At 39.5% G+C, this 12,941-nt stretch overlaps 1 protein-coding gene and 1 non-coding gene across 2 annotated transcripts; both read left to right on the top strand.

The window, feature by feature from the left end:
• Window positions 1-3,216: 3,216 nt before the first annotated feature.
• Window positions 3,217-7,951, top strand: LOC148074698 (class I histocompatibility antigen, F10 alpha chain-like). The gene is made up of 7 exons (XM_087794815.1): window positions 3,217-3,477; window positions 6,319-6,597; window positions 6,794-7,084; window positions 7,243-7,344; window positions 7,498-7,515; window positions 7,648-7,704; window positions 7,794-7,951. The coding sequence occupies exons 1-6, from the start codon at window positions 3,222-3,224 to the stop codon at window positions 7,701-7,703; spliced, it is 1,002 nt and encodes a 333-aa protein (XP_087650941.1). The 5' UTR covers window positions 3,217-3,221; the 3' UTR covers window position 7,704; window positions 7,794-7,951.
• A 1,922-nt stretch (window positions 7,952-9,873) lies between these two features.
• Window positions 9,874-10,086, top strand: LOC148074697 (small nucleolar RNA U3). Its single transcript, XR_015712011.1, has one exon. It is a non-coding gene; the product is annotated as a small nucleolar RNA U3 (small nucleolar RNA).
• The last annotated feature ends 2,855 nt before the right edge of the window (window positions 10,087-12,941 follow it).

Below are 12,941 nucleotides of genomic sequence, written 5' to 3'. Positions count from 1 at the left end.
GTGACGGGCTGGTTCGCGAGGCCTCGAACGTCATCACCTACGTAACCAACACACGCCTCGATACACGCTTCATGAAAAAATTCCTGGATTACTCGACACACGCTTCGAAGCCTCGACACAGTCGGTAACATCACTATCCTATGGCATTTTAATTCAATGGGTAATATATACATGAAAGCTTTGGGATAAATAGCATAAGTTATGTGATGATGGAGCTCATGCTCTCTAAGGTGTTGATCACAGATTTGTCCAACACTGTGGTCAACATTAGAACAGAGAGCAGAGTCAGCATTTCTTCAGTTTGTTGTAGAGCCAACCAGTTGAGGAACCAGTGATTTGTTGGAGCTTCTGGTGCCACTAAAATCAACCTCAAACCCTCGAGCCTCACTGTTCTCAAGAGGAAAGAGGAAACACTGGTGGAAAACCATAGAAAAGCCTTGGTCGGCACAATGGATGATCAAAAACCTTCATCCCAAGAGTAGGCTTGTCTGACTGAAAGAGAAGACTGTGTTCTCGTCCTGGACAAAGTGCAGAATGAGACAATATTTACACTTTTAAAATGGAAAACCAACACTCTGATCATATTCCTCCCCTCAATACTGTGAACTTACATATTAATCCAAATGAAAGTTCAACACATGCACCAAAATGTTCACATTGAGTGTTTAAACCAACCATGTGGAAATGTTTAATGTTTCATCTTGACAAAGAAACAAAAGTGAGAAGAATTATTTTCAATAAACTATCATCAAGAACAATTTCTAGTCGAAGTGTGTCAGGAAACTTGTAGATTCATAACTTTGTTGGCAGCATTACAGACTCAACACAACACGCTCAAAAGATATTCAGTCAGGGAAGAATCATTGTGGCAGATAAGGACAATCACCATGAACGGATACTGATCACATTTATTTGTGTGTAAAAACAAAACCTGATTGAAAATGTTAATTCAAATGGATTTAAAGACATTTTGATGAAGTTAAATATTGTAGCTCATCACACAACTTTATTCCTGTATGAGATTCATCAACTAAAAAAACAATCAAATATTGTATACTTTAAGTAAAAATGATATATTTTAATTCTATAATTCAACCTGAAAGTTTATTTATTTATTTTCTCCACTGCTTATATCCCCACTTTCAACCTGCTGTTGCCTGAGACCTTTACTTTCTCTGACAGGTTTACTTTTGAGGGCCAGTTCATGCTAAGGTTTGTGGGTAAATAGTACCAAGAACAGGCAGTTTTACTTCCTGTGAGACCATACAATGTTGGAGAGATCGTAGAGCACCAAGAGCTCACTGACCAGGAGGGAACTGAAGATAGTTCAAGTGTTTTTTTAACTACAGAAAGTCTGTCCGTAAAATAATGATAAAAATGGTTCTTGAATTGATGAAAATGACTGAAAATCATTCTAATGTATTTACTGTTTTAGCTCAATTTCATGTTTGAACCACTAGAGGGAACTAGAAGCTTTTCTCGTCTGCACAAAAAACTTACTTTCATCGTTATATTTTAGAAAAACTTGTCTGTAAAACTACACGAGGGCCATATTTTGTGAATGAAGTTGTGAATAAAAAAGAAGAATGAGTGTGTAACCCATATGAAGGAAATAACGTTTATACATATAAATCATCGTATGTCAAAATAAAAAGTAATTCAATCCACTTTTATTTCTCTTCACTTTAATTTGACACTCCTGGTATTCCATAGTTCACATTCTGCGTGACTTTAAGGTTCAGAAGAACGACTCTAAGAAATAATAATAAAGTCTAAAGTGGAGTTTTTGTCACAGAAAATAGTCGTAATAACATGTTTGGTTTACTTTCACTTTCCATCTGGACGTGACGTCACACTGAATCCTCATTGGCTCAGATATTTCTTCCTGCGTCTGTTGTTTACTTTCACTTGTACTTCGTTCGTCGACCTGAAGACTTGTTGGATCCTAGTCTCCAGAAAAGAGCTGAAGATGAAGAAGGTGTTGTTTGTGCTTGTTGTGTGGATCCACAGCTCAACTGCGAGTGAGTCTCCTTCCTCCACTTTCATGTGTTCACACCTGCGTCACCTTTTATTTCTCCAAATACTCTTCACTACAACCTTCATGACCTTTTCACTCTCAGAGGAGTCAAAGTGTTTCACTGATTCACTTTTCATCTCAGAACCGTGAAGAAGTCGTACACAGAAAAGTAGATCCGAGCTCAATGTCAGGTGCTCACCTGGTGGCGCTGTTGAGTCACTTCTGTTGATTGACGGAGGAACTTGTTTGACGCTGAACAGAAAGTGACTCCAGAGTTTTGCTTCATGAGCTGATCACTTGTTTTTAAACGATGCTGCCATCAGGAGATTCATTGACTCACAAGAAGAGCTTTTACAATTTTCATTGATTTGACTTTAGTAAACAAGTCTATCATGAACTAAAATGAGGAAATAAAAACAAAGAAAGTGTCGCATTTCTTAAGTGCGCATGTTCAGACAACCTTGTAGCTCAGCTCACTTCAACATATTATCACATCTCACAGTTTATTGGAGCAACTCAGTGAAGCAGCTGCTCTGAACTTGTGTTTGGACTTAAAATATCTAAATGAAACATTTACAATCATGTTGAACAGTAATCTTCAGAAACATGTTATTTATAAACTGATATAAACTCATGTTATTTAAGTTCATCATTAACCTTAATGTCCTTCAATGATCTTTATTCTATCAATCATTCTTCGATTTGTTCCATGAACTTGGTTTTAATTTTCATTAAAATATAGAAAATGTGTTATTAGAGAGAAATAATAAAAATAAGCAACATTATCTGTGTTTTTTAAAAACAATTTCAATTTAGTTGTTTGATCTTTTTCAACATTGTTGCTCCTGTTTCTTCTTAATTCATCCATTTATTCTTTTAATTCTCTTTATTCCTTATTTGTTTTATTATAAATATTTATTACATTTCAGATTGTTATTAATATTAATCGTTTTTTCTTCTTTCTTCTTCTTCTTCTTCTATAGTTGTGTCCCAGTTAGCCAGGGTTCTTGGAGAGTGAAGTGTGAAGGATGTTCTGCTGGTGTCCGTGTGTGGACGTGAACTTTGTGTCACTGCTGACTGTCCCTCTGTTCTTCACCTCTTTGTCTTTGTAGAAGATGTGATTGTTCTGCTGCATCACAACGTTGTGTCATCAGAACCAGAGAAGATCTAAACTTTGTTTTTGTGTCTCACAGTGATTCACACAATGCAGTTTTTCCGAACTGCGTCTGCTGGAGTTAAAAACTTCCCAGAGTTTGTTTCTGTCACTTATGTGGACGGAGTTGAAGTGGAACACTACGACAGCAACACCAGGAGAAATGTACCCAAACAAGACTGGATGATCCAGGTCACAGCAGATGATCCTCAGTACTGGGAGAGAAACACAAATAAGTTAAATAATAACCAGCAGGTCGACAAGAACAACATTGAAATAGTAAAACAGAGATTCAACCAAACTGGAGGTTTGTTGTCTTTAAAATCAATGTTTGACCTTAAACTGAATCATGTTCAACCTTTTTACATCCTGAACCATCAATCTTGTATACAGAGTAGATCAGAGGAGGAAACTGGAGTAGATCATACAAGTTCAGAGAAGGAGAGAAGACCACAGTGGAGTATTAAACAGTGGAGTAGACCACAGTGGAGTATTAAACAGTGGAGTAGATCACAGTGGAGTATTAAACAGTGGAGTAGATCACAGTGGAGTATTAAACAGTGGAGTAGATCACAGTGGAGTATTAAACAGTGGAGTAGATCACAGTGGAGTATTAAACAGTGGAGTAGATCACAGTGGAGTATTAAACAGTGGAGTAGACCACAGTGGAGTAGATCACAGTGGAGTAGATCACAGTGGAGTATTAAACAGTGGAGTAGACCACAGTGGAGTATTAAACAGTGGAGTAGATCACAGTGGAGTAGACCACAGTGGAGTAGATCACAGTGGAGTAGATCACAGTGGAGTAGACCACAGTGGAGTAGACCACAGTGGAGTAGACCACAGTGGAGTAGACCACAGTGGAGTAGACCACAGTGGAGTATTAAACAGTGGAGTAGACCACAGTGGAGTAGACCACAGTGGAGTAGACCACAGTGGAGTATTAAACAGTGGAGTAGACCACAGTGGAGTAGACCACAGTGGAGTATTAAACAGCGGAGTAGATCACAGTGGAGTAGACCACAGTGGAGTATTAAACAGTGGAGTAGATCACAGTGGAGTATTAAACAGTGGAGTAGATCACAGTGGAGTATTAAACAGTGGAGTAGACCACAGTGGAGTATGAAACAGTGGAGTAGATCACAGTGGAGTATTAAACAGTGGAGTAGATCACAGTGGAGTATGAAACAGTGGAGTAGATCACAGTGGAGTATTAAACAGTGGAGTAGATCACAGTGGAGTATGAAACAGTGGAGTAGATCACAGTGGAGTATTAAACAGTGGAGTAGATCACAGTGGAGTATTAAACAGTGGAGTAGATCACAGTGGAGTAGACCACAGTGGAGTAGATCACAGTGGAGTAGACCACAGTGGAGTAGACCACAGTGGAGTATTAAACAGTGGAGTAGATCACAGTGGAGTATTAAACAGTGGAGTAGACCACAGTGGAGTATGAAACAGTGGAGCAGACCACAGTGGAGTATTAAACAGTGCAGTAGATCACAGTGGAGTATTAAACAGTGGAGTAGACAACAGTGGAGTATTAAACAGTGGAGTAGGTCACAGTGGAGTAGACAACAGTGGAGTAGACAACAGTGGAGTAGACAACAGTGGAGTAGATCACAGTGGAGTATTAAACAGTGGAGTAGACAACAGTGGAGTATTAAACAGTGGAGTAGATCACAGTGGAGTATTAAACAGTGGAGTAGATCACAGTGGAGTATTAAACAGTGGAGTAGATCACAGTGGAGTATTAAACAGTGGAGTAGACAACAGTGGAGTATTAAACAGTGGAGTATTAAACAGTGGAGTATTAAACAGTGGAGTAGATCACAGTGGAGTATTAAACAGTGGAGTAGACAACAGTGGAGTATTAAACAGTGGAGTAGATCACAGTGGAGTATTAAACAGTGGAGTAGACCACAGTGGAGTATGAAACAGTGGAGCAGACCACAGTGGAGTATTAAACAGTGGAGTAGATCACAGTGGAGTATTAAACAGTGGAGTAGACAACAGTGGAGTATTAAACAGTGGAGTAGATCACAGTGGAGTATTAAACAGTGGAGTAGACAACAGTGGAGTATTAAACAGTGGAGTAGATCACAGTGGAGTAGATCACAGTGGAGTATTAAACAGTGGAGTATGAAACAGTGGAGTAGACAACAGTGGAGTATTAAACAGTGGAGTAGATCACAGTGGAGTATTAAACAGTGGAGTATGAAACAGTGGAGTAGACAACAGTGGAGTATTAAACAGTGGAGTAGATCACAGTGGAGTATTAAACAGTGGAGTAGACAACAGTGGAGTATTAAACAGTGGAGTAGATCACAGTGGAGTATTAAACAGTGGAGTAGATCACAGTGGAGTAGATCACAGTGGAGTATTAAACAGTGGAGTAGATCACAGTGGAGTATTAAACAGTGGAGTAGATCACAGTGGAGTATTAAACAGTGGAGTAGACAACAGTGGAGTATTAAACAGTGGAGTATGAAACAGTGGAGTAGAACACAGTGGAGTATTAAACAGTGGAGTAGACCACAGTGGAGTATGAAACAGTGGAGTAGACCACAGTGGAGTAGACAACAGTGGAGTATTAAACAGTGGAGTAGATCACAGTGGAGTATAAAACAGTGGAGTAGATCACAGTGGAGTATTAAACAGTGGAGTAGATCACAGTGGAGTAGATCACAGTGGAGTATTAAACAGTGGAGTAGACCACAGTGGAGTAGATCACAGTGGAGTATGAAACAGTGGAGTATTAAACAGTGGAGTAGATCACAGTGGAGTATGAAACAGTGGAGTAGATCACAGTGGAGTATTAAACAGTGGAGTAGATCACAGTGGAGTATTAAACAGTGGAGTAGATCACAGTGGAGTAGATCACAGTGGAGTATTAAATAGTGGAGTAGATCACAGTGGAGTATTAAACAGTGGAGTAGATCACAGTGGAGTAGATCACAGTGGAGTAGATCACAGTGGAGTATTAAACAGTGGAGTAGATCACAGTGGAGTATTAAACAGAGGAGTAGATCACAGTGGAGTATTAAACAGTGGAGTAGATCACAGTGGAGTATTAAACAGAGGAGTAGATCACAGTGGAGTATTAAACAGTGGAGTAGATCAGGTCTCACTCTGGTTTCTCTCTCAGGTGTTCACATCGTTCAGAGGATGAACGGTTGTGAGTGGGACGATGAGACTGGAGAGGTCAAAGGTTACCTACAGTACGGCTATGATGGAGAAGACTTCATCGTGTTTGACCTTCAGACTCTGACCTGGGTCGCTCCGAGTCCTCAGGCCGTCATCACCAAACACAAGTGGGACCAGAATGAAGGCATAAAGAAAGAGAAAAAGTTCTATTACACCCAGGAATGTCCAAACTATCTGAAGAAGTTTGTGAAGTTTGGGAGCAAAACCTTGATGAGAACAGGTAGTTCCATGACCTTCTTCTCCTTCTGCTCTCCTTCCTCCTTCTCTCCCTCCTCTCTCTCCTCATGTCCTCTCTCTCTCTCTCTCCTCTTATCTTCTTTTCCTCACCTCCACCCCTGTCCTCCCTCCTCCTCCTCTCCTTCATTCTCTGTCCATCCTTTGACTTTCTCTCTGAAGTGTGGTGTCTCTCCCTTCAGAGCGTCCACGAGTGTCTCTCCTCCAGAAGACAGCCAGCTCTCCGGTCACCTGCCACGCTACAGGCTTCTACCCCGACAGAGCCATGTTGTTCTGGACCAAAGACGGAGAGGAGCTGCACGAGGACGTGGAACACGGAGAGATCCTCCCCAACCCTGACGGAACCTTCCAGAACATGGTGGACCTGAAACTCCCGTCTGACGACTGGTCCAGGTACGAGTGTGTGTTTCAACTGGACGGCATTCCGGAAGACGTGGTCACCAAACTGGATCCGTCAAACATCCTGACCAACGGTAAGAGTCTTCAGAACCTTCTTGGTGTCTCCAGAGGTTTCTTTCATCCAGATGAGAGTCCAGGTGTGGTCAGCATGGATCTGCTGAATGAGGCCCCACCACGTCTCTAACACTGGTCACCTGATCATGTCTCCACTTACTTTGCTCTCCATCCACAGCCAGGACTTTCCTGACCTTGTACATCATCATGGCCGCCGTCGCTGCCTCCGCTCTGGTGCTCACAGTGGTTGGATACTTCATCTACAAGAAGAAGAAGAAAGGTGAGAGTTTGTGATTTGATCCAGATCATCTCCAGATACTGGAGAGAAAGAATAGAAGGTCAAAGAAGGTCAGCAGAGATGAGAAGAGGTCAGAGGAACTCTTCTATGTTCATCTTCTTCAGGTGTAATTTGTCCTCTTTCTTTCCATTTCAGGCGACTCTGACTCGTCTTGTAAGTACATGATCTTGTCTCAGCTCAGATGTTGACCATGTGACAGAGTGCTAGCATGCTAGCATCAGTGTTGACACTAGTTTCATCTGCTGGTGAGAAGCACACAAGCTAACAGGGTTTGTGATCTTACAGCGGCCCCCAGCTCGGAGCTGGACCATCTGAAGGATCCGCCCGTGGACAGAGACTAAAGTCAGTGGATGATAATTGTCACTTTTCTTCAAGACTCACTTCACGCATGATTTTACAAGTTGATACATTTTTCTGTCTCCGTGTTTCAGGAGGAATCGACCAAGAAACGTCTTTTTCTTCTGAGACTCTGCAGACGTCAGAGCTGCTGATCTTTGTTCCTTCACTGGAAATGTGTTTGAAACTCACATCAGGATGTCATGTGATCTGAGCCGTTATGAAAACTACACACACACACAGATAAATGCACACACACGATTCTGGAACACACAAATGCACTCACACACACAAACACTCACACACATGCTTCACTTTAACACAAATAAATGCACACACACAAACACTCACAAACATGCTTCTCTAAAACACAATAATGCACTCACTCACAATCACACACAAACACACACATGCTTCACCATCACACAAGGATGCACACACATGCATCTCTGACACACAACAGTGCACTCACAAACAACTGCAAACACACACACGCATGCTTTACCAAAGCAAAAAATGCACAAACATGCACACACACAAAAAAGCAATCACACACAATGACAAACACACACACATGTGTTTTACTACTACACAGAAATGCACACACATAAATACTTAAACACATGCTTCTCTGGCGCAACAAAAGCACTAACACACAATAACTAACACACACAAATGTCTCTGTAGACAAAATGATACACACACGGAAAATATATACAGACAAACAGAGTCTAAAAACAGGTACTGACACACAAAATCAGGCACACATGCCCAAACACACTCACGGAAACAGTTGAACAAACCTGAAAATAGGCGCACACACAAATAAAAAGATAACAAACACATGTATTTACACATCAAATAACAAACATAAGTACAAACATGCAAAAACCAAAATGGAAAAAAATCAGACACACAGTGACAAATTTATGAATGTGTAGACACACACACACACACACACACACACACACACACACACAAGTACACGCACAGACAGTTTTGTGTTCATGTAATAGTTTGTGTGTTTTCTTCCTGGTGTGTAGACACTAGTTAATGAAGCGTCAGTTGTGATGTCAGAGGTGAAGAATCTTGTCAAACATAGTTGAACTGCTGCTTCATTTCTTGTGTGTTTTGATCTTCAAATAAATGGACAGAAAACGTCCACATGTGTTTGGACTCCAAATGTTCAGTAAAGTCACTTGTCATTGAGGGTCAGTGGAGGCTCAGAAAGAATCCATTTGTGCAGCTGTTATGAAAGGTCAACATCTCTGACCTCTCCTTCTGTTTCCTGATCAACTCATGTCCTAAATATGACTGTATTGCTTTGATCAACTCGTCTTGTGCTGAACAGGTGCACATAAGTTGTGTCCACTTTTGTGTAGAAGAAAAATCCAGAAGAGCTTGTGCCGACAATTCACATGTAGAAACTTGATTCAAAGTTTCCTGCTGAGTCGGCTGAATGTGTTTGTGGAGGTTTGCTCTCTGACCTGCTTCTCTCAAGTCAAACTTCATCAGGTTACACAACCATGAGACGCCGATCTCACGCCACACCTGTGCCGCCATCTTAGATCCCGCCAGAGCTCAAATGTGCAACACTGACGACACATTTGGACAGGTGTGGTGAGACGCCCAGTGTGGATGTTTGACTCCGCCCCCCGAGCACCTGCACCAGTCAGGTGTGCCTCTATGAGACTTGTGTGTCACGCCCTCACTGCACTCAACTGCTTTCTGTTTGCAGCGTGGAAGAGGACACCACAACAATCCACCTAGATCGCCCCCTAGCTGTGAGTCGCTCACCTAAGTCAGAATCTTAATAATTGAAAAAACGTTTTAATTTTAACATCAAACGCAACTCTTGTTCAAATGTATTTTCCCTTGTATTAAACTATATTGTTTAATGTTTACAATTGTTTGTAATGCATAATAAAATAACCTGATATAGTTGTTTTAATGTCATGGTGATCAATAATCACAGTTTAGATGAATTATGGAATTGAACGTAGTGATTTTGAATACATGTTGTGTATAAACTATGAAACTACAATTATGTTTTCTAGTCTCATCTCTTTGCAATCAAATGAATGACAGTAACATTTTAAAATTCAAAAACTATGCATCCGTCACTGTAATGGTTTGGTGTGAGGATGGAGTGTGATGTTGGTGCAGAGTTAAGTTAAGACTATACTTTCAGGGATCATTTCTATAGTTCTTAACTTAAGAAATGTGTTTGTAAAGTGTTTGGTGTCACTAACCATGATGAAGAGTTGTGATATTCCTTCCTGAGTGTGAAGCAGACAGAGAATAATGATTCACTTCATATGTTCTCTGTCATTGATGATCCTTCTTTACTTCCTTGTGCAGTATTGAGAGGAATATGATCAGAGTGGTTGTTATGTTCAAGACAATAAACTATCAAGGAAGGTTTTAATGTAATTGTCTTTTTAAATTTTAACAAAAAGAAACAAGTATTTTCATTTTAATGTAAAGACTGAAGCTCATATGTCTTTGTCTTTGTTGAAATTGACAGACTAAACGGATCTGTCCAAGAAGCAATGAATTACACACATAAAAACACAAAAGTATCCCAAAGTAAAGGTTTATTTTTGTATTGAAAACATGTTTGTGTCCCTTGAAAGTGAAACAGCATTATTGAATTATTGTAATCAGATGCATTGTGGTCAGTCGTGTATGAGCGATTGACTTCACTTATGTTTGCAAGGTTCCATATTAATACTAAAAACACAAAAGTCTGTAGCAAGGTACACTTTTTTTTTTTTATATTCCATTATGTATTTTAAAAGTTGTATCATATAAAACCTAAACACTATAATGTCGTGCAAGCAATCTCTGAAATGACACTGCCACCTGCTGTCCAATGAGTGTTAGTAACTTATTATATTTTATATGATATGAATCTAGTTAGTTGGTAAAAAACCAGCTTGACTGGAGTCTGTACATGTTTATCAGTTCAAATCATTAATAATAATGACTAATAATGAAAGGTATTATTACTATAAATTGTACTTTATCAGCACATCAGATACAGACCTAAGTTCTCCTCCATCTTCATGACTCTAAATTGTTTAGGCATTAAAGTTGATCAGTTTTAGGTGAGGAAGACTTTCTTCACTCTGGCCTTCTGCGACTTCTGCAGGAAGCTGCTTTTCCAGGGGTTCCGCTGCCAGACATGGGGGTACAAGTTCCACCAGCGCTGCAGCACCGAGGTTCCTCTTATGTGTGTCAACTACGACCAGTTACAGTAAGTTGTGTCACTTGAGAAGTTGTACAAAATCTTAAATTAAGCTGTGATTTAAAGTGTTGACTCTTCACTGAGGTCATGGTCAGTTTAAGCGCGTCTAAATAATTAACAATTTAATATAAAGAAAGTATTGTTTTTAACCTGATGCATCTATAAACATGTGTGCAGTTATAGATTAATATATAAGCAGGATAACATTCAGTAAAAAACCTTCATTTAAACTTGATTTTAATAACATTTTCTTTTGTGGTTCAAGCTTATTGCTAGTTTCCAAGTTCTTCGAGCACCACCCCTTCACTCAGGAGGAAGTTTCTTCAGAAGGGACGACCCCCGTGTCCGAAGTCTGTCCTTCACTCCCCCCATCAGACTCCACAGGGTAATCCCCGCTCTCTCCCTTTCTGCGTGTTCGTCTCTGTGCTCTCTCTTATTGATGGCTTCAAACCTTTCCAGATCCATATGCCACGCCACTGTGTCCCCGTCCAAGTCCATACCCATCCCACCTAGTTTCCGGCCCAATGAGGAAGACCACCGTAACCAGTTTGGGCAGCGGGACCGCTCGTCGTCCGCACCCAACGTCCATATCAACACCATCGAGCCTGTCAACATTGATGTGAGATGCAACAGTTGTTGATATAAATGACTTGATTTTTGATGTAAGAATGTGAAACCAAGTAGTCAGAGGTTCTGCCTGCATCTGAAAAAAATGGATGAATGTTCAAATGATTTCATCCGACGTTGTATATTCTTTCCTTAAACTATTTATCTATAATAATAGTAACACAAATGTTGATTCTTTACAGGATCTGATTCGTGATCAGTGCTTACCGAGGTCAGAGGGAGGTAAAGATCAACACGCAACATTTCCCAAACATCCTGTGGCTTTTTTTCCAACCATTCCGCGTCTGCGTGCTCTTAGTCTTTTGTGTGTGTGTGTGTGTGTGTGTGTGTGTGTGTGTGTGTGTGTGTGTGTGTGTGTGTGTGTGTGTGTGTGTGTGTGTGTGTGTGTGTGTGTGTGTGTGTGTGTGTGTGTGTGTGTGTGTGTGTGTGTGTGTGTGTGAGAGACCCAATAATGAATATAAATATAAATGGAATGTTGAAAAAGACAATACCATATACATTTAATTTTGTGTTGTTCGCTTTGCTTGAACAACCAAATATGATAAAATGATTCATCCAACAGCTTCTACACACTCAGCTACTTGGTTAAATAAGTAACTATAATAACAATTGGTACACATGTCAATAGTCATGTTTTAGGGTAAATAAAAAAAACCTGTTAGTAATCTTGTCATATCAGCCATATTTATGTATTTGTTTATCTAGTGTATTTCTGCAGTGCTTTTCAAATATTGCCTGTAAGCTAGTGTGTAAAATAAACTATAACTTCATTAGCAATTTAGCAACAATGTTTATGAGCCTCATTAGCTCCTCATTCATAATTCATAGTTATTAGGTTAAATAATGTTGTCAAGTGACTCATATATATATATATTATATATATATTATATCTATATATCAGTTTAACAAGCCTGCACCTCTCAATATATTTCCCTTTTGGAGATTTACATGCAATTAAAAACTAGCTTAAACGACACTTGACTTGCATTTATTAGCAGTTTAGAAATTTTGTAACATAAACTCTTCAACTGTATTATTTTGTTAAATAAAAACAGATGGTTAGAACCATTCCAGTACAAACATGACTAAAAATAAAGCAAATATTGTCTTGTATTTTTAAATATCAATGCATTTGTAATATAAATGATAGTAACGATAATAATCAAAGGTAGATGTAATTACAGTTAATGATTGCTTCAATATAAAAATATGAATTAATGGAAACGTGAAAAAACATATTTTTCTAACAATAAATGTTAAGAAGGATCAAGAGTTGCCAGTATTAGTTTCTGCCACGATTGGTCTCAGAGAATCGTCTTCACTGAACTGGTAATGTTTAAAAATAGGAAGTGAACTGTGATAGTTG

The sequence above is a fragment of the Callionymus lyra genome, chromosome 7 (genome assembly GCF_982586985.1).
Source record: "Callionymus lyra chromosome 7, fCalLyr1.hap1.1, whole genome shotgun sequence".
In the NCBI taxonomy this organism is placed as follows: Eukaryota; Metazoa; Chordata; class Actinopteri; order Syngnathiformes; family Callionymidae; genus Callionymus; species Callionymus lyra.
This window is presented reverse-complemented; position numbering and strand designations above follow the sequence as displayed.